This window comes from Falco naumanni, chromosome 3, assembly GCF_017639655.2.
Source record: "Falco naumanni isolate bFalNau1 chromosome 3, bFalNau1.pat, whole genome shotgun sequence".
In the NCBI taxonomy this organism is placed as follows: Eukaryota; Metazoa; Chordata; class Aves; order Falconiformes; family Falconidae; genus Falco; species Falco naumanni.
In genome coordinates, this window is record NC_054056.1 from 97,124,645 (window position 1) to 97,152,134 (window position 27,490).

At 37.6% G+C, this 27,490-nt stretch overlaps 1 protein-coding gene across 1 annotated transcript; it reads right to left on the reverse strand.

Annotated features, from left to right (window-relative positions):
* Window positions 1–273: 273 nt before the first annotated feature.
* Window positions 274–25,695, reverse strand: EIF3E (eukaryotic translation initiation factor 3 subunit E). Its single transcript, XM_040586199.1, has 13 exons — window positions 25,565–25,695; window positions 23,718–23,832; window positions 20,494–20,611; window positions 16,465–16,507; window positions 15,910–16,014; window positions 13,804–13,929; window positions 12,222–12,346; window positions 11,012–11,138; window positions 8,901–9,002; window positions 7,872–7,981; window positions 1,901–2,003; window positions 1,513–1,647; window positions 274–438 (listed from the first exon to the last, which is right to left on the reverse strand). The coding sequence occupies exons 1-13, from the start codon at window positions 25,652–25,654 to the stop codon at window positions 400–402; spliced, it is 1,338 nt and encodes a 445-aa protein (XP_040442133.1). The 5' UTR covers window positions 25,655–25,695; the 3' UTR covers window positions 274–399.
* Between the last annotated feature and the right edge of the window lie 1,795 nt (window positions 25,696–27,490).

Here is a 27,490-nt window from a genome sequence, read left to right on the forward strand (position 1 = left end):
TTTGGCCAAATGCTCAGTGGGGATCCATTTGTTTGTACCATCCGCTTTTAATTTTTTTTTCAAGTGCTATTTCCAATAGATAATAACTAACTAATCACCCACTTCCAAACTGTACACAGCTCTGAAAACAACAACATCCTTCGGAGACAAATCCAGGAGAACTGACATTTCCAATTTTGCAAACTCTGATCCAAAATGCTTCAGAACACCACTATGCGAAAAAGACCCTATACAAGATAATTATCTATTTAAGTTAGAGAGATGCACAGACTGTTAAAAGTAGCCAATTTTATTCAAATAATGTTAGATGTGATACATAATTACCTTTTCTCAAAAAAGTTACATATTTATGTGCTTTTTAGTCAAATGAAAACTGAATCCCGCCCCCTCTGCAGGATTTCAATAGAAGCCCGAGTCTTGAGTAGCCCAGTTAGGTGCCTAAAAAAAAATATCAATAAATAAGGATTAGTAGAAAAGAAATTACTATTATCTCTTGGTTGCTGACATTTATGAGAAATTACTTAAATTATAATATTGTTATATGGCTATGAAGTGGGAATAGCATTAGTGAAGGATACCCTCTAACTTTAAAGCAAGTGTTGATATAGCAGAAAGACATGCTGTAATTAAGTTGTATAGCCTTAGTCCTCCAGGCTAGCAGTTTCAAAAAGGAAAAGTTCTACAAGATTCCAAAATATAAAAATAATTTGGCAGCTGTATTTTTGAAAGAAAGTAGTATCATGTAAGTTTCACCTGACTTCCCTTTAATGGAATAAACTAATGCACCACTGCTTGTCCAACTCCCATCACTGTTTCGGCCAAGCAGTGAGAAAGCCCAATAAAACTTCTAAAATTTTCCAAGTTCTTTTAATGTGTGGTTTGGTTTTAGGTGGCTTTTTTTTTTTTTAATTATGTCAGTCATCAACCTTACACTGCTGTTCTTCCTCTCAAAGCTTTCCATATTTCAAGGTGGACAGAGGCAAAACCAGATGATCTTACCAGCTTTTTTTATTTTTCATTTGTTCTACTTAAAACTCATTTAATAAAATACTGGAGAATATAGAGGTTAACATTAGGGTTTTGCACAACTTCTTCATGTTCCAGTCTTAAGCATCATTCACTCTTCTCTCAATACTATACATGCATCTATAGATACTTTTTTCAAGTGGGTTGTACTTGTAGTAATAATGCTTTCATAAATGGCACCTTTCAAAATTAGCCCTTTTCAGGTGGCAAAGGAAACTGTTAAAAGTAGATAATTAAATGACAACAGAAAGAGATATGCAACAACAACGACAAAGGAATACCTAGTCATGAGGAGAAAGGTGAGAAGACAACAAGAACCACTGTCTAAAGCTCACCATAAGAAAATAAACCTTTTTCAATTTAATTCCTGGTGTCATAACTAGAACTAGGTACCTCTGATGAATTAAGAGGAACAGGTTAAGAATTATACTTAAATATATTGCAAAAAAGACAGCAGGAATTGAGAAAAATGTAACTTATACCAACCTCAGATCTACCACTCTGATTCAATTTCTTCTCAATGTTCATAGCCAACATTTGACTACGGAAAGACAGGCTTTTGGTCTTTTCAATAACTTGTTGATAAGGTGAGACTGCATTGTTGCCCATGACTACATGGCCCTAAAACACAACAAAAATACAGCAAATTTAACCACCACTCAAAATTCATAAGCCTTTAGTTTAAGGCTCTGCTTTCAGAGCTTTCATGGGTCATTTTTCACACAGGATCACAACAGAATGAAGTCCACCAGACTTTGTGGGCAAAGAAAAAACAAACAGCAGAAGTGAGAATTTCCTGAACAAAACAAAATAAGTTTCATTTAAAAAAAAAAAAAATCAGCAAATTCAGTTGGATCCATCTGTACAGTCTTACCAGCTTTGAATCCAATTTGGCATCTAATCGCGCATTTCGAATTAGATTGACAATCCATCTTTCTGCTTCTTCAGGAGTCATATTTAGTTTATCTGCCAACATACTAAAAGATAAGACTTGTCAGAGGGATTTTATTTTACCTTTTGATGTCAGTAAACATGACTAAGGAATACAAGTTAAACCAACAAAAATTTTGGCACAGTCCAAAATTTGTATTTGATAAATACCACATATATGGGAAGCATATTTTCATTTGACTGAAATGGCTTTGATACATACATGAACTCCTGCACATCTCCCACCACCCTGGGACATTGTGAATAAGGAATTTATGTCCTGAAGTATACACTTACTCATTCTGAACTACATCAGCTTGCACTGAAATTTTGACCTTTGCTTTTTTTTTTTTAATGTATTCTTATTAAACCTTGTCTACATTAACATTCTTTGGAAAATTGTCAATTAAGTCATCGCACCACAACATAAAACAGCAACTGTCACTATAAAGAGAACAACTGTATTGCTTTTATTCTTACTTAAATCCAGCTAGCAGTCAAGAAAGTTTAGACTAATTAGTTCAGGAAAGTGTTAGGCAATAAACTGCAGTCTGAAGTTTCAGGAACAAGAGACATGAGAGTTTGGTACAGACAGATATGCTATGCTCAAAATTCTTGCAATTTCAAGAAGGGATGGTGGGGGAGGATGGAGAAGTGAAAATTCTTAATGAAACAAGTGCTCTTGTCCAAGTGTAATTCCTTCTGATGGTGTTTCCTGTGGCTTTCCAGCCAACTCTTTTAGTTTCCTGCTGGCAGTTGGCTCACACAAGGTATTTGTAACCCTCATTCTTCCATCAGCTTTCAGACTGAGGTAACAAATAGGAGGTAAAAGCTACAGAAATGACCAAAGCGCCAGCTGGCTACATTGCATTGCACAAGAGGTCAACTTCTCACCATTTTAAAGGATCTTGCTTAAACATATTTTTCTCCACTTGAAAAAGTGATTTTCCTCTTGACAATTACTGGTGTCAAGCAAATACTTCATAATCTATCAATTATTAGCTTGTCTACCTGACTAGATTATCTATATACTCATCTCTATACAATCTTCTCTCCTGTATGTTCTTGATCTCTCACCCTTCTCCCAACTAAAATGTAAATTCCATTTTTTGTCACAGACAAACATGAAGTGAGATGAGTAGAAAGAAAACCGAAGTAACATAAAATACTGGCTTTACACTGCCAGCAAAATGACACAACAACTCTGTAACAAACTATCTGGAATTTGGTAAAGGGGAAGTAAAATCCAACCACAGTTGTTCCTGTTCCACTGTAACTGCTAATCTGCACTCAAGTTATAATTGTAGAGTTAATGCAGGTAAGAGAACAGAAGATATCAGGGATGTAAATTTTTGTAGAAACAGATGTCTTATTTTTCCTAGATGACTATTTCAATAGGAAGAAGTTACAAATTGCTTTACTACGTCCAATTCAGTAATATTAAGCACCTGACTTGAAACTGTAATTTTTAACTGAAAGAACGTGGCAGGGGGTGTGTTAGGGAATTCCTGTGTTTCTCTTTTAGAAGCATCAATAGGAGTCAGATAAAATCACTCCTCCCACAGATGACCACAAGAATGGCTACTGCCACTATACTGGGGATTAAGCAACCTACCAATGGGATTGAAGTGTGGAACCTCTATCCTTAGAGACAGTCAAGAATCAACCAGACAAGACCTTAAGTAGCATAATGGAACAGTGCAGTGAGCCCTGTTCAGAGTTTTAATTAGGTACACAGAATTAAACTAGATTACTTCCAGGGGTCCCTTCCAATGTACAGCAGCTGTATTTTGCTTTTTCCTTAACTTAAAATCCCTGTGTACTTGGAGCGGAAGAGGGCACAGAGTTCTAGAGGTCATGAAAGAGCCCAGAAACCATGCAGTGCTTTGTATCACCTAGCAGGTAATTCTATCTTTTCCTATTATGTCTATGTTTTACTAGCTCAGCTTCTGTAGCAGTAACCTTTTTTTAAATTAAAAGAAAGATTATATGAACAAACATACAGCATATATGCAGCTACATGACAGAAGCTGCACACTTCTGTACAGGTATTTTCTTCCTGCACACGCATTTGGAAAGCTTACAAAACTGAGACTGAAAATGACAGGGTAAGAAGGAATATAAAAAACTATTTTCTCAACTTCTAGCTTTAAGAGTTACATGGATTTAAAATTTTAACATAAAATAACAGAAGTTATCAAGCAACAACTATCTTTCAGAGAAACAGGTATCTCTATCAAAAACCCTAAAACTTTATCGCACTTTTGATGCAAAAAATGATCTTATTCCAGCACTTGTGGCAACTGGACTCCATTTTAGGGTCTCCTTGCACACTACACTGAAGTGGCCAGCACCACTCCAAGTGTCTGGAGGTGTAACGTGGAGGAGGTACTTGCCTGGTAAAGCAACACATACTGCCAAAAAACATTCTCTATCCTTCCAAAGCAAACGCACTGAAGATCTATCCTGAGTACAGATACATAACAAACACCACCATTCTCCTATTGCACTGTCAACATCAGTATCTAATACTCTCAAGAGACACAAGCTACAGCTCAGCCCCATACATGTTTACAGTTCAAGTAATAGTGACACATTCAGATTTACAAATACATATTAATACCATTAATGCCAAGGAACGGAAGCAAGAAAAGCTGTATTCGAGATGACCATTGTTTATAAAGATCCCCACTATAATCCAACAAAAATCATCAAATTATAATGAAATAATTTTATTAAAGAATACTGTCTAACCTTTTCAAGTTACAGGTCATTTCAAAGGCTAGTTTTACAATGGTAGTTTCAAAAATAGTTGTTTAGACTATTTCTACCTTTTAAAACAAAGGAGATTCACTTATTTGGGTCGTGCTAGGGAGCAAGTGTTATTTAACTTCTTTGCTTAAAAGGCTAGTTTACATATGAAGATGTGTGGAATTCAGTAAACAAGCCTATCTTGTACTGCACACAGAATTAAAATATATAGAAGAATAAAGCATATTCAGCTCTTCAATTAAATACAGGCATATCAAATGAACCAAGACACATTCTGAATTAATTTCATCTATTATTCTCTGTTAAACATGATATTTCAAACAGTAAACTATTGCAGGATGATTCAGGATGTATAAATTTTCAAGTTACAACTGATAAAGCAACTACATACTTTGGAAAAATGTCCGCGGTCCAACAGATGCGAGTAGTTAAAAAAAACATTAAATGAGCCATCTATTTCCCATTTAACATAAAGAATAGCAGATTTCCCACTAATTGTTTTCAAATTTGTTCTGAATAGTTAAACAGTACTTATCAAGCGCCGTGGTAAAATGGACTAGTTTTCAATTCCAGGAATACCAGTGGAAATCACTTGTGGACAAAGAAATGCAAGAACTATGCCTCAAATGTTTAATTAAAAGCACTTTGACTGGCTTCAAAATTTCTTTAAAACCAAGTCTGATACGCACTAAGAAAACCTTATACGCCCAACTTCAGCTCAAATCTATTGATTATTACAGTTTGCACAGAAATTAAGGCTTACGTCCATCATTTAAAACACAATGAACTACTGAAAAGAATCTCATTACTGATGATTGATTCCACATACGACTACCTGAAGTGATACACACATGGTAGGAATATCCATGTCAATCTGAAATATATGTCTCAACTCAAGTCTGTCACTTGCTTCTAAACACACTATAATGCTTATATATTTATGAATCGGACATAAGGAGAACCAACTAGAATATTGTACTTTAAGCTGAAATAACCACATACAGCACAAAAATAGGAACTGTAAAATAAGTAATAAACATTAAACAAATGATAACCACCTACCATAAACCTTGACTTGTTAAATAAAGCTTATTATTTTTGCCATAATGAATCACTGGTATGTTAACCCACACTGTTAGCAGTATCTTTTGACAGAGAGACTTAAAGCATACTTAAGATGTATCTTCCAGACTCTGCTCATTGATTAGAGCCAGATCAAAGAAGCAAACTTCTCAGAAAGACATCTTTAGTTAAAAAAGCTTAAACAACTGGGTTCACTGAAAACTTGTGCTTTAGTATGTGCAGTATTTACCAGACTAAAAAAAAATTATAGGAAATAGCAAGACACTATCAGGACTTACACATTCCCCAGAAATTCATCCCTAAGAGGGCTATATTTACATTTCTTCTTCCACATACTTCATCTGAAATCACTTTAGGCAGAGTACTGCACATGTAGGGATAAAGGGGTTTTGAATAAATATTAGCCCCCTTATAAAAATTAACATTAAGTATGGAAAAGTTTTGCCCACAGTGCCTAGTTCAGTTTACTATTATGGCTATGCTTAAAACGCAATACACCACAGCTAATTAAAATGCTCAAATTCACTGTTTGCCTTTTACACTTAAAGTCATTGACTATTTTAACCTGACACAAAGAATAAAAAAAATATTTCCCAAATGCACTGAAGACAAATGTGTCACCCAGTGAACAGAGATTAGAAGCGCTAAGAATCTTTGTCCTTTTTTCAGCTATACCTATCCATGAAAAAGCAATCGCTTCAACAAGCTTGCAAAACTAAAGACAATTTTCTCCCAAGTCCTTTTCTTTTGAAGTCAAGCAGCGTTAAATTGCTTCCTCAAAAGACCAGATGCACACATCTGCTCTGGATGCAAGCTGATAACAAGACTCCATTGGACTTGGTAAGAGCAAAGGAAGCTCGGGGTGAGACCTTACTGCTCTCTATAGCTACCTGAAAGGAGGCTGTTAAGGAGGTGGGTGTCAAGTCTTTTCTCCCAGGTTACAGGCAACAGGACAAGAGGAAATCACCTGAAGTTGCACCAGGGGATGTTTAGATTGGATATTAGGAAAAATTTCTTCACTAAAAGGGTGATCAAGTATTGGAACAGACTGCCCGAGGAAGTGGTGGAATCATTGTCCCTGGAGGTGTTGAAAAGATGTGTAGATGTGGCAGTCTAGGGACATGATTACCGATGGACTTGGCAGCATTAAGTTTATGGTTGGACTCTATGATCTTAAGAGTCTTTTCCAACCTAAACCGTAGTATCACAGAATCATTTAACAGCTTTGATTTCTGCTGTCTCAAGAATCTCTTCATTGCTCCCTACCGTGGAGATTTTTATAGCATTCAGAGTTTAAGGGATGTGGAAGTATGGGGAACAGGGGCAAAGGCCAAGGTGAACGGTATCTCAAGCATGTGTAACATCTTCCTGCTTAGCTTTTACAAAAGAGGCAATGGACTTGACTCATAAGTCGTCTTTTACAAAATATTTGCCCAAGTGACAGACATCATTGCTAACAAGAACATTTTGTTACAGCCAGATCACTTCGTACCACAAGGAATAAGATCTATTGTTTTCTATTTAAGTAATGAATAAAGCAATACAATTCCAGTAATTTCCCAAGAACACAGCTATAAGACAGACAAGGCTATCTGCATTTACAAAATATAAATTTAAGCAATTGCTGTATTTGCAACCTGTCTTTACTTAATATTACTACTCTGTATCAGTATGTGTGGAATTCGCTTCAAATTAAGACGACACCTGGATTTTGGTGATGCTGGGTATGAAAGTTCCCATTACATCTAGTAGAGACCTAATTTGACACCACAACACAGTTTTGGCTTGAAAGCACTGCTTGTTTAGGGGGCTAGGGTGGTAGAGAGGTTGTTTTAAAGTTAACCACTTTAACTAAAGAATTCAACTTTTAAAAACAATTGTTTCAATTTAAGTACATCACGTTAAAGCAATGAAACTAGAAAGGCCACTATCCAATTAGACTTTAGTTAATAATGTTTGTTTTATCTGATGACTGAATATTATACTAAATTTTACACTGTTTGTCAAACCGTCAGTCATGACTGCTTTTTCTGAACTGCCATATTAAGAAGTTATCTTACCCAATGCTGATACATTGATGGATGCGACAAAAAGTCTCAAATATAAAGAGACGGGCATTCTCAATGAAGTCCTCAAGGCATGCCACTAAGAAGAAATCATTCACAAGCACCTGCAAATATAAGGAGAAAGGGAATGCTGAGAACAAACATGGTTGTAGTTTACTGGCAGACACCATCAACAAGCAAGATTAGTGAACAGTTCTTGGTATATTCCAGTATGTGGAGAAAAAGCTACAGATATAGCAGAAGTTTTCATTGTTCTGAAGCTTGCTAAATTAAAATCGCATCTTAACAAGATCACTGAGATCTGACTCAAGAGAACAAGGTCTACTGCTGTCATAATTCTGCTGAAGACCCCTCCAGTACATAAAGTTGAACTCCCCACTCATATTGTAGGATTCTTCTTTCACTCTTTAATTTGATCAGCATTCTCTTTACGATGCAAACCAGCTTATTCAGTAGTGCAAGTGTGCTTATAAAGTTCAGATTACAGGACCACCAGCCCTATGCAGTGAACATTATAAGTCTTCTAACTTACTTCGTGACTAATACTAGTGAAAGGAAAGCCAAACCAGAGGCTGTAAGAATTGGTACTAGTGTTCAGCTATTAGAAACACTAACTTTTACACCAGTCAACCCAAGTGTTGGGTATCTTCAGCTGTCCGTAGTAGTCCAAGAATATGTATTTAACTATCCTAATGCTATTTCACATTATTTTTCACCACTGCAATTCCAGGATGCAGCATCTTTCACAACTAAAGGCAAATCCAAGCTTTTCTTCAAGCACTTCTCAAATAGCAATGGAAAAGCTGAAGTTCAGCCAAATGCACAATTACCTGTTCATTTCTTGTTCTAGAACTGCTTAAATAAAACCCCATACCACTACAATCCTCCTACATGCATGAATTAAAGCCCATCAGAAAGTATTGGCAATGGAATCAAACACTACCTAAATAAATTAGCGGGCCACTGAATTTTAGAGATTTTTACTTAAAGGAAGACAACTCTTATAAATGTTATGAACCTTACTGTTTCACACTCTCTCAGCTTCTTCTGTGCACCATCGAAATCAAAATTGACATACAAACATTCCACAAACTCTGTGATAGGGTCCCTGTAGGTATAGGACTCCTGCAAAAAAAAAAAATTAGAACAGTATTAGAAATCAAGGTCACAAGGTCATTCTAGCATTCTTTATATTCTTCAACCGTAATTTCATACCATAAGCAAGTCCATTCATCATCATAAAAAAATAAATTAAACCTCCCAATTCCTCCCACAAAAGTGCATAAATATGCTTTTTCCCCCCTCCAATAGTCTGGTTAAACAACCAGAAGTATAGTTTCACCAGCAGCATTTAGTGCTGCAATCTTTGGGTTAGAAAAGTGTCAGACTACAGCTAGTCCTGTATAAAACCCCCAAATTTCTTAAAATATAGAACAGATAGTCTTCCTGAATTCTAATTTCAAAAGACTACTGCAACACCAAATCCTCCATACTTAGAAGTTGAATGATTTACATGGACAACATAGCTAACACAAATAATGCTACTTCCTGTATACAAAATACTTGAATTTATTTTAGTATTACAGGAATTACTCAACTTTCTCAACTACAAGGCAGGAACAACACTAGATCTACACACATTTGTGTAAATTAAGATGTAATTAAACATCCTATGATGTGTCTCTAACACACATTCATAGACAGTTTAACTCAGTATCTGTCAATATCTGCTTTAGCACAGAGCAAGATCAGCAGACTATGGGAATTACTAGGAGTGGTATTTTTTTCTTCTGGATCGGAGTTACTTTTCCTCCCCAGGAGGAGTGCATTTATACTTTCATTATTTAGGTCTTATAGGCAAAGGGTTTTTTTACATCAAAATTGCACTTGTTAATGTAATTAAAATCCACCATGTAAAAAAAAATTCTTGGACTGATCACCTCTAAATTTAGACACAGACAGATTACCTATCAGTTCAATATTTACAAAGGTATTGCACATATCAGCAACCTCTAGTAGAGCAATCAGCCTACCATATGACATTTGACAGAGCACTTCATTCAATGCTTTGTTTTTGCTATGTAGACAAGTTGCTAGTTATCCTGTCTGATCTGCTTTCAAAACTACAAAACCTCTACCACTTCATGATTTAATAAAATGAAGTATAGTGAAGAGTACCAAGAAATAAATCTCTTATCAGGCATTTCAAAAGTAAAGCCAAATTTGGTATTTTCAGAAGGAACAACCTAATGACCCCTTTTTTATTCACACCAATTGTACAAGACAAAAGAAAGCAAAATAGTTGTGAAATGTTACTTTACTTCTAATATTAGAAGTTCATATTACATTAGAAGTTCAATGCCAAAATTCACGGTTTTGCTTAAGATAAAAGTCTTAACACTTAACAAAAAGTATCATACGGAGTATAAACTAGTTAACACTAATGCTAAATAAAAACCAGCTTAAGATATGCTTAAAATTTGATCTTTGCATTGACTGTGCTCTGTATATAGTTACATCAATGCTTGGCATGGATATAATTGATTGCTAGCCTGTCATGCTGTTATTATTCACAATGTATGTTATTATTGTTTGAAGCATAACAGCTTGTATACAAACTTGCATGCTGATTGCACATAATCTGTGCCGTAACTCCCTGATCGCTATCAAGCACAGTTCTTTTATTGCTCTTGTCCATGTCTACACCATCATGAAACTATGACAACAGAAGCAGTTTCAAGAAAATGCACACGAACACAGAACAATGCACACAATTCAGTGGTTTTGAAATGTAAACAAGATCCCTTACTCATACAACAATTCCTTGTGGGGTGGCTAAGAAGTCACTTCACACGTGTCACTGAGTTTTCTGCATTTAATCATACAGGAAAAGCAAAATGGAGTGCATATTCGATTTTACTCCTTGCTTGTTGACATGAAAGGAGGAAAAAATTTATTCTGTCCAGCCACTAACTGACATGCCTTTTACTTCACAGTGATTACTTAGTTCAGTGAGAGAAAGTGAACACCAAAATACATAAGCAGAAGTCCTAAACCAGGCATATTATTAGAAGCAAGTTATTATGAAGTCTCAGTAACAAAAGAACAGAAATACCAGCTAATTCAGTCCTTACCTGCTGAATAACCTTGACTAAATCTTTCAGCACTTGTCTACGTTTACGAACATCCTTATTTGTTATGACTGCAGTAGTCAAGTACCTGAGGATATGTGGGCACATTGTCTGAATTGCATTGAGATACCTAGAAAGAAATACAGACAAAGTTCAGATAATGCAATTTTTCATCAAAACAGTAGTCATGCTAAATATCTTAAGTGCCTTTTAAGCAATGCAATACCAGGGCTTGTGACTGACCATTTATTCAAATATAGAAGGATGATTTATTTTTGTTCATCTTGTGATCATCTCTTGGGACAGGGTGAGGTGGGAGGAAAACAATGGGAAGAGAAGGCAGCAGTGTGCTAGGAAGAGAAGAAAAGGGGCTAGCACTGCAAAAGAACAGTCCATACACTAAGTTTAGGTCAACACTGGCCTAAGCCATCAGCTACACTGATTTCACAACAGGAGTTTTTGCAGGAGCACACAGAACCACAGAAAGTCTGTTTTTATACTATCATCTAAGCCTGCAACTTTCCTGTTCAACTGTCCAATAAATTAGCCCACATTTAAGTGAAAAGTAAAAATTAGAAACCAAGCTAACACATACACTATGAAACAAAAACCCCTGCTACAGATTACCAGGCTACTGGGAACACGTGGAAAAATTCCACTGCTTTTCTTTGGTACTATTCTCCTATCCTAATACATTACCTCCAAGCAAGTACTAGAAGAACAAAGCTTACAAATAATTTCTCAGTGTTAAGCTGTTCTACACTCCCAGACCTACCAGGAATCCTAAAAATGTCTGTAGTGCTTCAAATATCATTTCTATTCTCAAATTTCCCTCAAGAACTCTTCTTAAATATGTTTTGTAATATCAAACTAGAAGAATACCTTTCCCTACAGCCTACCACATCCCTAGAAAAGAAGTGGTAGGAGTTTGTAGTCTAGCAAAACTACTTATTTTGTCCCCACTTCACCTGAAGCACCAGAAAAAAAAGAGCTGGTTCTTCCTACTTCACCATCCTTTCTCCTTGAAGGGGAAATACAGCCATGAAGAGAAACAGATTATACACAAAAATTCAAAAAAAGGCTTGGGAAAAATATTCAAAATGTCATTAGAACTTCCAAAAGCTTCAGGATGAAAACCGTTCAACAAGTTTGCATAATCAAGATCTGCCTTCATTCTGATTTAAAGACCCCAACATAGCACAACACAACTTACTGCGGTTGATAGAGAAATAGGTCAATGATATTGTCTCTCCCTTTAGGATGATTAAAAAACACAAACAAAGACCAGTGTATGAGCCATGTTCTTTGCTGAAGAGACTGTAGCGGAGAGCTGACAGACTAGAAGAAAACATAACAGCATTTTAAGTTAAATAAAACACAAAGTCTGCATGAACACTAATGCGTTGAAACCTGTAATTGTTCAAAAATTTATGATTTTCCACTGCCTCCTTTTAGCTGTTACCACTCTCCGGCTGAGTTTGACCTCCAGGTTTTTAACCTGTCATCTGTTAAAAAAATAAGTCTACTGAAAGTTATAACCAGGATATATTTTCCAATATTGTATTCTAAGTTGTTTGCCAAAATTTGTATTCTGGCGAACCAAAAGCTATGCTCTTGCCATAACAAAGACCACCACGCTACCGTAAATTATTACTTCCTTTTTGAATTTTGAATTTTATTTCTTGTATTCCCTCTTCTTGTGATCTGACAAACTACTTTGCCTCTGTAGCTTTTCAGTTTTTCTCTCTTTCTAAAGCCTCACAAGAGCTTTTGCCATACACTCTCAGACAAGGAAACACCATAACCACTTTCAGCCCAGAAACAAGAGTCTTCATTTAAACCAGCTGATAATGCACAAATAAGGATTCAGCTCTAAGTATCTGTATCTGGTCCAAATTTCAGCAGCACTTCAAACAGCCTGCAAAGCAATGTGTTGAGAATGAACTGACATAGCAAGTAACAATAACTCTAAAGAGGACAACTATGATTCCATAAAAAAAAAAATACTAGAGTCGAACGAATAACTCTAATTCAGTAGTCTATTATAACCATATAGGTTCATAAAGATTAGAAAATTGGAGAAGTTTCTTAACATTAGTTATCTATCACATAGATAATGAATTATTTGGGGGTGGCGGCAGGGGGCATCCACAAGAAAAAACCCAAGCCACCAAACATCCTTTTCAAGATTCTGGTTCAGGAGAGTATAACTCTCACATTTCAGATATGGCCACTGAAGCCCTATAAGCAGAAAGGAAGATAGATAGAGAAGTCCTTAATCACTTCAGTTGCTCTGAATTAGTACTGCAGCCCCTCCCTTTCTTTTCATGTTCTTGGTGCTCATCCAAACTCAGGAGCTAGTGAGGAAGCTGAATTGGCTGAAAACTAGTTATAAAAACAAGTTGTCTTGTATCTTGTGTCATCAGTACTATCTTCATGTTTAAAGAGTATAGTTTAAATTACATGCATTTTATTGTTTACAGAAAATGAACAGTACAACTCTGAAATATAAGCAGCAAAATATTTCACACAATGACACCTCGCCTCATCCTTGAGGCTAGTTTTTTTTGTTTACTGGAAATACCTTAAAGTTTTTGGCTACATTTCCAAATGTGGTAAAAGGGAAGCAGTAATCTGAAAAAGGAAACTTTGCTACTTTCATCACAAGTACTTTAAGTCTCCCACTATTATGAAGGAAGTATCCAATGAAAAGGTGATAAACTACTCCTAAACAAGGCTGCAAATGATTCATAATAGAACTTGAATACTACCAACACGACCAAGATTTTACTTACATTATTATCTATTGTCTCCTTTAGCCTTGTGAGATCTTCCATGGCTGCATCCCAATTCTGCATCAGAATTTCAGATGCCAGTTTTCCCCACAGAGAACTCAAAGCATTTCTGTCTGTTGCTGGAACCTATTTTCAAGAACAGGAACAAAGTCATACTCCTGGGGTTTGGTGGGTTGCTTTTTTTTTATTTACTTTAAAAATATGAAAAATATCTTTGGCAGTATTTTTAATTTACAAGATATCAAATTTACATGGCCCTATCTTTACAAATGAAGTACTTTTTTAAAAGTAATTCAGGTACAGAAGAATAAACAGCAGTTAAGCTTCTGAAGTAGAAACTAGAAAGTCCTGTCAAAGTAAGATAAAGCTTCATGCTGCTGCAGCTTAAGTTAAAACAAGAACAAAATAAATGGCTGAGCCCCAGTAGGCACACTGGTTTAAATCCCCCCGCAATGCTTCTAAACTACTAAAACAAGGTGATTACAAAGCAGACTCCTGAAGAACTCCTGATAGTAGGTAACTACTTTGGAAAAGCTAATACTCCAAGTTCTTTCTGCTAATGCCATGCCAAAAGGCATACATCTTACTGAAATGTCCAGTAGAACTGCAACTTTGCAGTAGTATATCTGTTTCCTGGAAGGGTAGTACTAAGGTCAAGCTGTGTTAGTTCTATACAGGAATGAATTACGCTAGGTCATTCACAGTGTCAAATTCTGTTCTTAGCTCAGATACAATAGCTCTTTCATGGATTATGTTTCATCACACAGAACTTTAAACAAATCTTCTCCTACTAGAATTAGTAACAAAATTCCTATACCAAGACATTACCAGCACAAAAACAGTACTCACTTTTTGAAATTAGTTCTTTGACATGTAAGAACATAATGCTAAGCCCAGAATGAAGGCACTAAGAATTAAGGGCAGCTGCCCCAAAACCTACATATGTAACTTATTTCCACTCTCAGCACACAGAATGCACCTACAACACTAGAGTCAGCTTTATCATCAAAATTTAGACTAAGAATTCAATTCATTCCTACTTTAAACCCTATTCTGATTAAAGAAGCAAAATTGGGAATCTTTACTGTCAATCACAAGCATTATTGTTATTTACTCTAGCAGTATTTCAGAAAGTTAATGATATTTTTAGATGGGACTAAAAATTAGACAGCAAGAAACAAACCTCAGCACAGGAACCACTACACATTTTCAGTATTCACTCCACATATCCGTGAAAGATACATGGTTTAGAAGATGTTACCTTCCATGCAACCAAGGTGTCACTTTAGCAGATGCTTTTAGTTGAGAAGGTTCACATGCACAGTGCTGGTTCCAAATCACATACTTACAGTTCACTATTCACAACAACTGCCTTCAGATACTGCAGCTGTTCCAGCTACAGTATCTGGATTTTCAAGCAGTTACCTTAAATTTCCATTTGTTAGTAAAATAGCACATTCACTGACCACCAACAATAAATTTACTGTGTTGAGATTCTTACAAGACACTAAACCTTCATTCTCAAAATTCTCTCCCACCACTTACAAATGATATGAATTACAACAACATGAAAAGAGTTGCTTCAGACACGATGGATCTGGTTCTACAATTCTCATTTAGGCTGTTTATATTTCCTAGGCAGACGACTTATACTCTTAAATCCATCACAAAATTCAAGAGAAGACAGATGAGAGTTCAGATAAGAAGTTGGCGGTTCACCATTACCACCAATTACATTCAATCCACCTGCTGTTGATTGTATCTATGCACAAAAACAAGTATTCATTTTACTTTTTTAAAAAAGTATTTTTTTCCAGGATACATTTACAGTGAGGAAAGCAGTAGTATTCCATAATTAAATGTTACCATAAATTTAAAGGACAGTTCTGAATTCAGCATGAAAATACCAGAATTGCTGGACAATGGTCTGTGATTATTATTAGCAATTGTTTTTACCTTTTCTTTGGTGCAGAGCAATTGTCTCAAAAAGCTCCAAAAAATTATATTTTGAAGATTAATACATACAACTTACTGGTCTAAGTATTCCATTAAAAAACCAAACAAACTGCAAAATGAAACCAAACCCAACAAATACCCAAAACTCACCAGAACTCTAAAGAAGTAGAGATATTCTGCAGCTCCTGAGTAATTACCACATTCATACTGGAATTTTGCATACCTGTAGAGCGTGTCTAGGTACTCCTGCCTAAACTAAGGAGGAACACAAAAAACATTTTTCTTCACTAGGAAAAGAGAAACATGCTGTTACAAGCCAATTTAATAGTAAAGTAACATTTTAAGTCTTAGGTTCTTTGAAGACATTGTACACAGGAAAGCCAATAGGAAACTATAATTCTCTTAATTCATGCCACTGAATTAAAAATTATACCAATAGTTGAAAAAAAGGCAGATTTCTGCATTATCAAGTAAAGCACATCTTAGTTACAAGGATGCAGTTAACATTAAATTCCAGCTTTATTTTTGTTTTATACAAAACTCCAAAGTATTCAGATAAAATATACTGGCATTAGGAATTCTGTCTATTAGCTATGTTCACATAAGACAGGCCAAAATGCAAGTCCATAATTGCTCAAAGCTACTGAGGGAGGTTGGGTGGAGATATTTAGAAATGAATTCAGATACAAAAATTGAAACACTTACACCATGCTTCTCAGCTAAATAGTCAAACAGCATCCGACCATCCCTGTAACAAAAAGATAAACCCCACTGTTTTTTAAAAACAGATTGTCACCATGCAACATACTAGACAACCTTTAGCTGTTAAAAATAAAATACCTGGAATATAAATTTTAATACTCCTCCACTTGTGCAAAAGCAATTGCAGAAACAGTGTGCCAACTATTCCTAGTATCATGAAGTGTAAAAAAACCTTAAAAATTATAGTTTTAAATAAAGAAAGCCACCTGCAACAGTAACTAGAGTTAAGAAGGGGTGGGAGGTGGTTTTAAATTTGATGGCATTCTTTGCTTTCAGCATGAAAGTTAAATCCTCTTGTAGAGCTCTTCCCACTCTCACCTGCACTCTCACAGCAGTCACTCTAGCCATGCAATTGGAATTCAGCAGAAGATAGGAAAAAAGATAGCAAAGACTAGAGTAAAACAGAAGTAGAAAGGAAATTCATCTCACTATTAGCACTGGAACACAGTGATTAACAAGAAATTCTCTACCACAGCAAACGCCTGCAGGATGCAAAACTAAAAAAATTATCATACTCAGTAAGTTCTAAATATCCAATTCACACGTGATCACATTTCTGAAGCTTTTTTTAATTCAACACAGATAATAAAAGAATAAACAGCACTGTCTAGGTCAAAGGCAAGTTCAAGTCTCCAGCAGGCAAGCATGAAATTCTCTACCAGCAGTAAGTCTCCTACAAACGACCACAGGATTTCAGATACTTATTTTTAAATAATAATTAACTTAGTGAATTATTTTTTTTCCAATCTGCAATAGATCTTGATCTGTTCTTTGAGTGAAATTTAGCACACTAGCTTTTCAATACAGTAAGAATTCCATACAAATTTGGCTGCAGTCATCTGGCAACTAGAACCACAGCTGAATTCACATACATAAATAGCAGTAAAGTATTTCCAATTTGGCACTTGGATTGTATGGTCATTAATTCTTTCTGTATTGTAGAAAGGCAGTCAAGTTTTTCTGTTCTCCAGCTCCCACTGCCCTGGGCATGCTTCTATACCTGTAGCTACCTCCCACTACATCTCTTCTATACATTCACCTTTCAACCAATCATGCAGTAAAGACATCCTGGGACAATTCATGGAACCATCATATTTGATAGAACACCCTCCCTCCCTCCCCCTCCCCCCCTCAAGAATTAACCACAGAGAAGAGTATCAAGCTATAAATTCCTCTTGGGACAAAGCAGTAAAAGTGTACACAGCGAAAAAAAAATATCTCCATTTACCCTGAAACCAATTGACTGCAAAGCCATGAGTTTAATTAGTTTATGGTATAAGATTCTACAGGGAAATGGCACATTGCCAAGGCAGCCAATGACGACAATCCTCAGTAATACGGAAGCAATGAAACAATCTCATGGGTTTCTTCCAGTGGAAGATACTTCAAAGATCAGGAATACCAACTATTCCTCTGTAATTTTAAAGTCAATGTCCTCTAACAGCTGCATAGCAAACAAGTGAAATATTTTGGCTTATCCTTGAGAGAACTTACACTTGCGAAGTCTCCTTTACATATCATCTTCTGCCACTTCCTAGACTTTGATGTTCCAGGCAGCACTGTCACAGATTAAAAACCACTACCTAAAGCCCTGATAATATGCAGCTCTAAGTTTCATACAGATTCCAAATGACCTGCAGAAATGCACAAAAGCCAAAGAATCGAAATTTGCTTTCTACCATCCAAAGCATGCTATACTTGGGTCAATCAGGCTGAAAAGTGTCAGTCTGCCTATTTTCCATTACTGTATAATCCCAACAATGTGGATTAGAGCTTCTGTCAAACCAATAACCAAAACTAGTATTTCTAAGGTATGAAGTTTTAAAAACAAGTTTTTTATATTTTAATTTAAAAAAAAAATCAGCAATGCATTAGTTCTGAAACAAAACTTGCTGGATGTGAGTAGCGGGACTAGTATTTTATAGCATTAGGCAAGTTCTATACCATGCATTTTTTGACTGCATCCCTTATATCCAAACAGGGCATTTCTGATTTGGAGTATGTGCTACTGATCAACTCCCAACTTCTGCAATCAAGGTCAAGTAACAGAACACTTTTCCAAGAAATGTTAATACTTAGAATTGCAACAAGGTAATTTTTTTCCCTAGGCCAAATGTTATTATAAAACTGGCTAGAGGCAAAGCAAGAATTGAACAAGATCTACATATATGGATCAGAATTTCAATTAGATCGGAATAGAGTTGTGATAGTATCAGAAAGTCTTTTCTTTAAGCTTAAGGTAGTCCCGATTAGTAACTTCAAGGCAGTTAACTAATGGCAATTGAGCCTTTCACTTCAAGATTTCAAAGCTATCTTCCAAAACTGTGAGTGGTTCCTGGTTCTGCATAACCACCCAAGTCATAAAAAAAGGTAATTCCTTTTCCTTAAGATAATTGTCTGAGAAGTATCTATGCTGAAATCAGATACAGAGGTGGCTTATTTATCCTAACAATGCTTTTACAGTAAATCAGAAGCTTAAGTACATTATGACAATATTAAAACAGAAAAAAACCCAGCTTTTTCTGAAGTGCTGGAAAGCTAACAGATTTACAGATTTAACGATTTCTACTGATGTCTTGTTTCATGTGCACATTGAGACTCTCTACACTACACCTTCACCATTTCTGCACTGATCAAGTTCTACGTTAGACTGTAATAAAAACCAAAGCTAATGCACAGAGTGGAGAGAACATAAACCAAAAGGGTCAATTGGGTTTCTCAGCAAATTTGGCTAAAAGAGGAAAGGAAAAAAAGGATGGTAATCTGTACTTCAAACAAGGAGTAAATTCTAATCAATTCCTCCTCCTTCACAGAGCCATCTTCTTCAGCAGGGGTGCTCCCAAATAAAGGTACACCTCATTTAGAAGGTTTCTGCAGTTTGTGCAGAACCTAAAAAAAAAGTCTGTGCATTCAATATTTTTCTAAGGAAATTCCAGAAGCAACATTACTGTCTTCTGTATCAGTAGATACATAAAGCTTGCCAACAATAAATCCAAGTACAGGCTTCACCTTCAAACTCAAGTCAAGCCATAGATGCTTCACCTGATGTGGTATGCTCTATCTGAAGTATTAAGAGCAAGTAAGGCTGAAGAAGAGATCTAATTAATTTTCCAGAGTTTATAAAACGTTTACAACTGTAATTACAATGCTTCCTATTTAAAGGCAAAAAGCAGTTATTTACACTAAACAAATACCTATTTCCCTTCTGTTGAAGTTGCACAGTTATGTCCCCAATGACTACAGCTGAACTCTTTCCTACAGGGCCCAGTTAGAGTTTAACCATAGAACTCCTGTAGACCTTAGACACAATGTGCAGACATTCACTTACAATTACTCTCGCAAGCAAAGTGAGAAGAAACTGTGTATGTCTTAAAAAGATTATTATGAGCACTATCTTACACCAACAAGTTGGCCAGTTTGGGTGGATGAGGGAGGATAAAGGGGGGAAGGCCAGGACTCATGAAAAAAGTGCACTATGAGGCTAAAAGAATGCTTATCCACCAGGCCTCACACACTAAGACAGAGAGCACTCCAAAATCTTCTGTGAAAAGTAGAAAAGAGAGAGTGGGCAGAAAACCTCCTAAAAGAGAATCTGCATTGTTTCAGCCCGTATTTCCCTTTAAAACTCCCCAAACAACCCCACCCCCCAAAAAAACCCAAACAGAAACCCCCCCAAACCTCCTCAAAACCCGTCTTGGCTGTGATTTGACTTCACTGAATGATGAATATCGGTTATCCAGAGTCTATTCATAAACATTATGGACAACAGAGATGCCTTGTGTGCAGCAGGTAAAAGCACTGAAAAGAGTAAGTTGAGTCCAACAATTACGATTACCCGACCACAAGCATCACTTAAACATTGGCTGGAAAGAAAAATATCTGTCTCTGCCATTGCTACACAGACAGCATTCCTATCATCAACATCCAAAAGGTACAGAGAAGGCGTTCTCAGAAGTTACATTAAAAAATTACCTAGTGGACTGCATTTGCCTTGTAGTCTCTGGATCCTCAAACATCTTGACAATAGGTTCAGTTTCAGCTTGAAGCTGCTTCAGCTGTGCAACAACAGTTGTTCTCTTCTCACGCAAAGCTAAACACAAACAAAAAAGATTTTATTTTAATGCCTTAAGTTTTTACAGAAACCAACCTGTAATGAGATGGTGCTGACAGCACATTTGAATATGTCTTCCCAATTCCTACCTCACTTGTACTCTCAGTCAAGTCACAAAACCAGAGATATCTAACAATTAATTAACTCAATAAAAAGTTTCTAGCATCTGGTTCCTTTCCTCCTGTGTGGAGTTCTCATCAAGCCACTAAAGAGCAGGTATGGCTGGAGTAGAATCTGTATTACACAGGGTATCTTCAGGCTTCCACTAAGGGAGAAACAACCATTTAAGTAACTTCACTTATTCAAAAAAAACCGAACAGTGCTATACCACTAACATTTGATTTTTCTCTAACTGAACAGGTTCTGAAAGAACATTTTTAGAATACTTAACTGAAAGTTGGCAGGAAGAATTTAAAGCAGCTCAAACTGCAAAATTAAGATTTGGAACACGAAGCATGCTAATTAGAACATTAAACCTTTTAAGAAAAATTGTTAGGAAACAGAACTAACAGGTTTAGGGTGACTATTTCACACAGAGCCAAACTTCTTCACCAAGTGCTACCAGTGCAATAAAAAATAGTCCAATAAAATGAACAGTTAAAATACAGAACACAACTATATGCTTTAAAAAAACTAAAAAAACCCCCACCAAAACAATAGTAGCACCCCAATATTGGCTATATGAGCCAAGAAACATACCAAATCAGAGAAGCCAAGACCAAGTCCCAAGAAAGAACAGTGTGGAGGAAACCAGGAAAGTGAGCTACACACCAGGACACTCAATTTCACAGCGAACCTCTTAGGCATTTCTTTTGTGATTTGACTACATATAGTTGAAAAGGAGGTTCAATGTGACTAACACCACAATGGTGACCCAACCTAAGCCTAAGAATGACTTGCCTGATAGGAAGCCTTCCAATAAGGAGAAATTATCTCCAACTTCAGATGAATCTTGAGATTATAAAAGAGGAAGGGGAAACAAATGAAAGAAAGAACATTCAGGTGACTTACTAAGAGTACAAAAATGTTCTCCTATGATATCTCCAGGCTCTGTAATTAGCCTGAATCTCACGGAAGAGAAGACGAAAGCAACTGTAAATTGTGCAGGAACATTTCTAAGTATAATAGTGAAGTGAACTTAGCCCTGAGTACTTAAAACAGTGAGGTCTTAAAAAAAAGAAATCAGCTTAAAATTCTAACAAAGCCAGCAATTCCACAAACAAAAAAACCTGTCTGTACATACGTGCTGATAAGCACTGATACGTGAAGATGACATACACCAGAATGATTTCAGAGACCTTTTCATAGAAAGCTGTGCAAGTACTCTTAACAACTGACTCCATGTAAAAGTTATTACCTCTGTTTCTGTTAATTTTGTGCTGTTGAATAAAAGCCACATATCAAACCACACCAAAAAAATCTTTCCAAACTGGTGACGTAACAACTTCAGATTGTTTCAAAAGAGTGCAAGAAAAACATTAGAAGTGTGGAAATTGTTGGACTATATGAAGGGTGAGCTCTCCCAGTGACCAAATTCATTAAATTTACTTGCAGCTATGACCTGATGAAATTACACATTTAGCAACCTGCTTAAATAAGTTGCTGTAATCCGATTATTAAAGATATGAGACTAGTTACTTTGTGAAAGCGTGCTAGGATTGTTACTTCTTGTGCTGTTTACTACTAATAACAGCAATATTATTCTTCAGCAGTTCAGAAAGGCTAGAGCCAGCAATGAAAGAGGAAAACATATTTAGCTTTGGTGAGGGGTTTTGGGGGTTTTTTTTTTTGGTTGCGTGTGGTGGTTTTTGTTGTTTTGTTTTTGGTTGTTTTTTTTTTTTTTTTTAAACACAGCCTTGAGATGGTCTAACATTTTTTAATCAGTAGAACTAATAAGTAACCTAAAGATGAAGCTATCATTACAACTGTTTCTTAGAGTACGAAAGTGAAAACCTCTGGTTTTCATTATTTGTTATCAATCCCCCGCATCACTGCATACATACCCACAAACAACATATAATGCCAGCATATCAAAGATTTGGCCAAAACACTGAATGTAACATCCGTAAGTCTATCAGTTCTCTTTATGTATTTCCAAAGAGGCTAACTGCCCACACTGCAGTTTAAAGAGCCTAAAAAAACCCACCAGAGTAAGACCCAGAGTTATAAGAACAGTTGGCTCTTGTAGCTGACTACATAAAAGCACCTGAGCTTCTTCCTCCCATGATGCTGGGAAGACAGACCATAGTTTCACTAGTTTAGAAACAGGTGAGGAATTCCACAAAATAAAAAAAGATGGAGAAACAGGAAGAAAGCGTATATTCAAGAATTAGGATCAGGAAGGAAAAAGCCAAAACATATCAAACCAACAAACAAAAAAACAACCCAGAAAAAAAGGAACAATGGGGGAGGCGGGAGGGGACCCAAACACAAACTCAAAAAAATCTCATGAAGGATAGAAACTAGAGAAAGCAAGATATTCCAATTTCTTCACCTCTGCAACACTCCTCAAGAAGATAGAAATTAATAAGTTACAGGAAAGTTTCTAGTTATGGAGAAGACAATAAAAGGTTAAGTTTCATACTCATTATAGTACAAATTCTCATTTATTTTCTTCCAGAGAAACAGCAATTTGTATGTCAACAGAAGTGAAGAAAACCTGTTTTCAAGAAATCTGTACCTCAAAGTATAAAAACTAGCCACAAACAGATAATGGATTTACTTACAATGGAAATCTAGTCTTAATATAGTGCTTTAAAGTTTAATAACCCCAAATCATTGTGCAATAGTTTTAATTTGACAGATGTAAACCAAGTGTAACTATCAGGCTATACCCTTCAAAGTGCTTGAAATCACCAAATCAGCATTGCAATACTGTAGATGTCACTCAAAAGACTAATATCCAGAGAGACCAAACCAAAACTTCTCAAGTTTAGAGGATTCTCTTTGTTTCATATTACACATCCTTTCTTTAAGGCCAAAGTTAAACAGTATTCGAGTTTGAGTGCAATAGCAAATTACCACTAGATATTATTTTAGATAGAAAGGCTGTAAAACAAATTTTATTTTTAAGTGAGCAGCTTACCATGTGGAATTTCATCAGAATAAAGATTTTTGTACACATCCATAGCAAAATCCACCATGTTGGTATCACTAAGGAGATCCAGTTTTCCTTGGAGTAGCTCTTTTTCATTGTAAATCTGAAACAAAAAAATCTGTTTATAATACCTGAATATTATTAAATAGTTTCCAATTCCTATTATGTAGTTACCTTTATGGCACAGTTTATTCATGGATTTTTGTCCAATTACAATTGTTTTAAACTTCAAAATTCACAGCTTTGCTAGATCTCACAGCTCTTATTTAGAGTGCTTACTACACAGCCTCTCTGTATTTCCGGTCTTGGCAAGATACTGGCAACTTCTGGCTGGTTATAAATGTCGGAACTTCACAGTCAGAATATAGTAAGCATTTTGGACTACTATTCTTTTAACAGGAATATTAATTCCTATTACAACAGTGATATATATTTTAAAAAATAACTTTGGTCAGATTTGTCTTTCAAAGTAGTGAATACTTTCTACAAAATGACATGCTGAACAGCGCAGACTAGCTGAATAACAGAGTGATCTCAGAAGATACTCGGGATCAAACTGATAATTTAATTGTAGCACAGATCAATCTAAAATATGTTTTAGATCTATAATATAAGAGTAAGTTTAATTTAGCTTGTGTAATTAGAGCAGTCTTCTTCTAAGCTAGTCAAATAGTTTTTTACAGTTCCTACCCCATAATTTAACTATGAGTTGTAAACTGCTGTTATGTTTTCCAAGACATAGGTGCAGTATATGTATACCACAGTATACCCCAAATATACATTTGCACGAAGGTTGTATTTCAATTCACCACACCACTTATATGAACATCCTGGACACAGAACCAGCAAAAGTTTAATTCCACTCCAAACATCACATTCCTCAAGACCAACATTACAAAAATAGTTATTTAATTAACTTGAGCTGATTTACAAATGTCAAAATACTAAAAACACCGCCAACATAACAGGCATCAAGCCAAGTCCATACACTAGACACAAGAAGTGTTCAGGTCAAGTTGTCTCAACACATGCCTGCTTAATTGGTTCACTTCTGAAACCTCAAACGCCACCTATTTCAAATTCAAAGCTTATATAATTTTACACATTTTGTTTCCATCTTAAGATGGATCAGATGAGTGCTTCAGACAGACTGGTAACACTTTCGTCTAAAGTTATCTCCAGCACTAGTGGGTTCTTTACAGTAATTTAATTAACCATATATATAAAACGACCAACAGGAACAGCACTAGAAGGGACTTACACTTTAAACATAAACTCGTGATGACAACGGTTTAAAATTCAAGTTGATTAGCAATACTACCTACACTGACACAAGCCTCCACACCGCCCACGGCTGAGGGGGCAACACGAGTGCCCACGGCCGCGGCGCTGGCTCAAGCCGGCTGCCCCACGCGGCCGCAGAGCGAGCGAGAAAGTGAGCCGGGGCTGCGAGGGAGACATTTTACTTCTCCCTCCCCTGAATACGGAAAAGAAACTTCGCCGAATCCGCGGAAGGGGAAAGAGGCGCTCCCCTGTGCCGCGCAGGCGAGCGGCCCGGGAAGCCGCCCTGCGTGAGGCGCGGCTCCCCAGGCCCGCCGGACCCCGCCACAGGGCCGGCCCGACCCCCCGCACGGTGCGGGAGCCCCGGGCCCGCCCTCAGGCGCCGAGGCCCAGCCGCCTCACAGGCCGGGCCAGGCCGCGCAGCGCCTGAGCAAGGAGGCGGCCGCGGCGCGCCCAGGCCCACGCAAGGCACCGGCATCTGGTGTCACTCTCCGCCACCTTCCCACCTCCCCAGCCGCGCGGCCGGCTCCCCCACCCCCGGGAGAGCCGCGTACCTCCTTGACGGAAAGGAACTCCAGCAGTGGGAAGACCAAATGCCGGTCCAAGAAGTGCGCGATCTTGGTGGTGAGGTCGTACTCCGCCATCTTGGCGACGCAAAAGAAAAGCGAGAGGCGGAGCCTGGCGACGCGCGGGCAGGCAGCGGGCGGCCACCGCTCTTACGCGCTGCGCGGCCCCTGCGCAGCCCCTGCGCCTGCGCGGCCCTGCCCGCCCCGTAGGGGGGCAGCCGGTGGGCGCCTGCGCGGTGGGGCGATTGGCGCAGCTGTGGGAGCGGGTGGGCGGCCGGGCGCCTGGCCGCGGGCTGCGGCGGGGCCTGCGGCGGGGGCTGCGGCGGAGGGTGCGGCGGGGCGCTTGAGGCTGTTGCTGTGCCGGTGCGGAGGCGGTGGCCGAGCTGTAGCCCCAGCCCTGGTCTCCCTTCCCTTGCTTGAGGTGGCGGTAGGGCCGTGCCCGTGCCTCGGCGGGCTGAAGGCGCTAGGATAAGTGCTCAGAGACAGCCAGTCGCTTGTGGTGGGGCCAGCTTAATAGAGTTTGATTTTTGAAGTGGTGAATTTCGCCTAAAACTGTTATAGACTAGCTCTGCGGTGTGAGGCCAGCCCCATCGCTTTGTGCTCTGTGGGGAGCTTGTGTTGATTTACTGTAGTAAAGGGGAACTAGAACCAGGCCTAAATGGGCTTTGGCACAAAGTGAAGTACTAGTTAAGTGATGGTCCATGTTCGCTGTGTTTCTGAGCTCTTGGTGGTGAGGGCATGACAGGTGAGGTGCAAGGAGGCTGTGGAGCCGGTGGACAGTGGCTTACACAGTGATACCCGAGCAAGTGTGGAAATGTTGAGTTCAGCAACGGGAACAGGGGGGTCACTAATATCAATAACTTGGATACTGTATCCAGAGTAAGGAGGCGTTGGAACAAGCTGCCCAAGGAAGCAGTTGAGTCCCCATCCCTGGGGGAATTTTAAAATCATACAGATGTGGCACTCGGGGATGTGGTTTAGTGTTGGACTTGGCAGTGCCAGGTTAACGGTTGGACTTGATGATCTTAAAGGTTCCAACCTAAATGGTGCCTGATTCACCATGGTGTTAACTCACCAGAACACTGAAAGGTATAAAAGGTACTTTTTGCTTTTATACTTTGTATGTTTTCTGTTGATACTTGGCTGGACATACCGTTGATTGATTCTAGTGAGTCAAGCCTCATCTCTTCACATAAAGCATGACTCAAGGCTGAGGCATAAATCATTTGCTTTATGATTCATGTAACTACAGACTTTGTCTATGGTAGCTACAGTAGCTGTTTATGCTGAATAGTGAGTTAAATTAGTTGTGGTACAGGTTAGTTTTAGAGTTGGCAGGTTTGTTTTAAATGTTAAGTGGGAAATGAGAAATAAGGAGATGGTACATTTACTAAGCCATTCTTCAGGGTGCTAGTGATGTTCTCCCTATCTTAACAGAAAGATATAAAGGCTACAGAATTAAGAATGTGACAGGCTGGCATTTTGAAGCAAGACTTCATAGCAGCTTAATGATGACGATGGTAGAAGATGTTCTGTAAGTAAAAGAAAGTATTTATGCAGGATGAATGAAGTCAGTTCTTCATGTGACCCTGAGTTGTTAACACTTTTTATAGGATTCTGTGGGGTGTGTAGTTTTGTATTAGTAACAGTCTTCTCAGAACATCAGCTGTGGAAAAGGATATCTTTTTACCTGCAAGGCACCCTTATGTTTTTCATAGTAATTGTAGATATATTTGGCTTTAAATAGTTCCTGTATGGCACCTACATATTGCTGATGGCATACATCACTCTAATGGTGAAAGATACCCCCTTGTAATACTTTTCCTATAGTAACTAGGTGGGTTTCACCAGGGCCTGTTCAGATTTGCTGTTAGTTGTTCCTCCTTATGGCAGTTTGGTTACAGAGCTGTTTGT

What these genes read in the sequence shown, in the direction of transcription:
- EIF3E (XM_040586199.1), bottom strand. Translation starts at nt 25,654, where the DNA reads ATGGCGGAGTACGACCTCACCACCAAGATCGCGCACTTCTTGGACCGG. An exon ending in ATTTAGCTGAGAAGCATGGT is followed by an intron (nt 16,015 to 16,464) that starts GTAAGTGTTTCA and finishes GTTCCTCCTTAG; the next exon opens with TTTAGGCAGGAGTACCTAGA. An exon ending in ATCAGAGTGGTAGATCTGAG is followed by an intron (nt 439 to 1,512) that starts GTTGGTATAAGT and finishes ATTTTTTTTTAG; the next exon opens with GCACCTAACTGGGCTACTCA.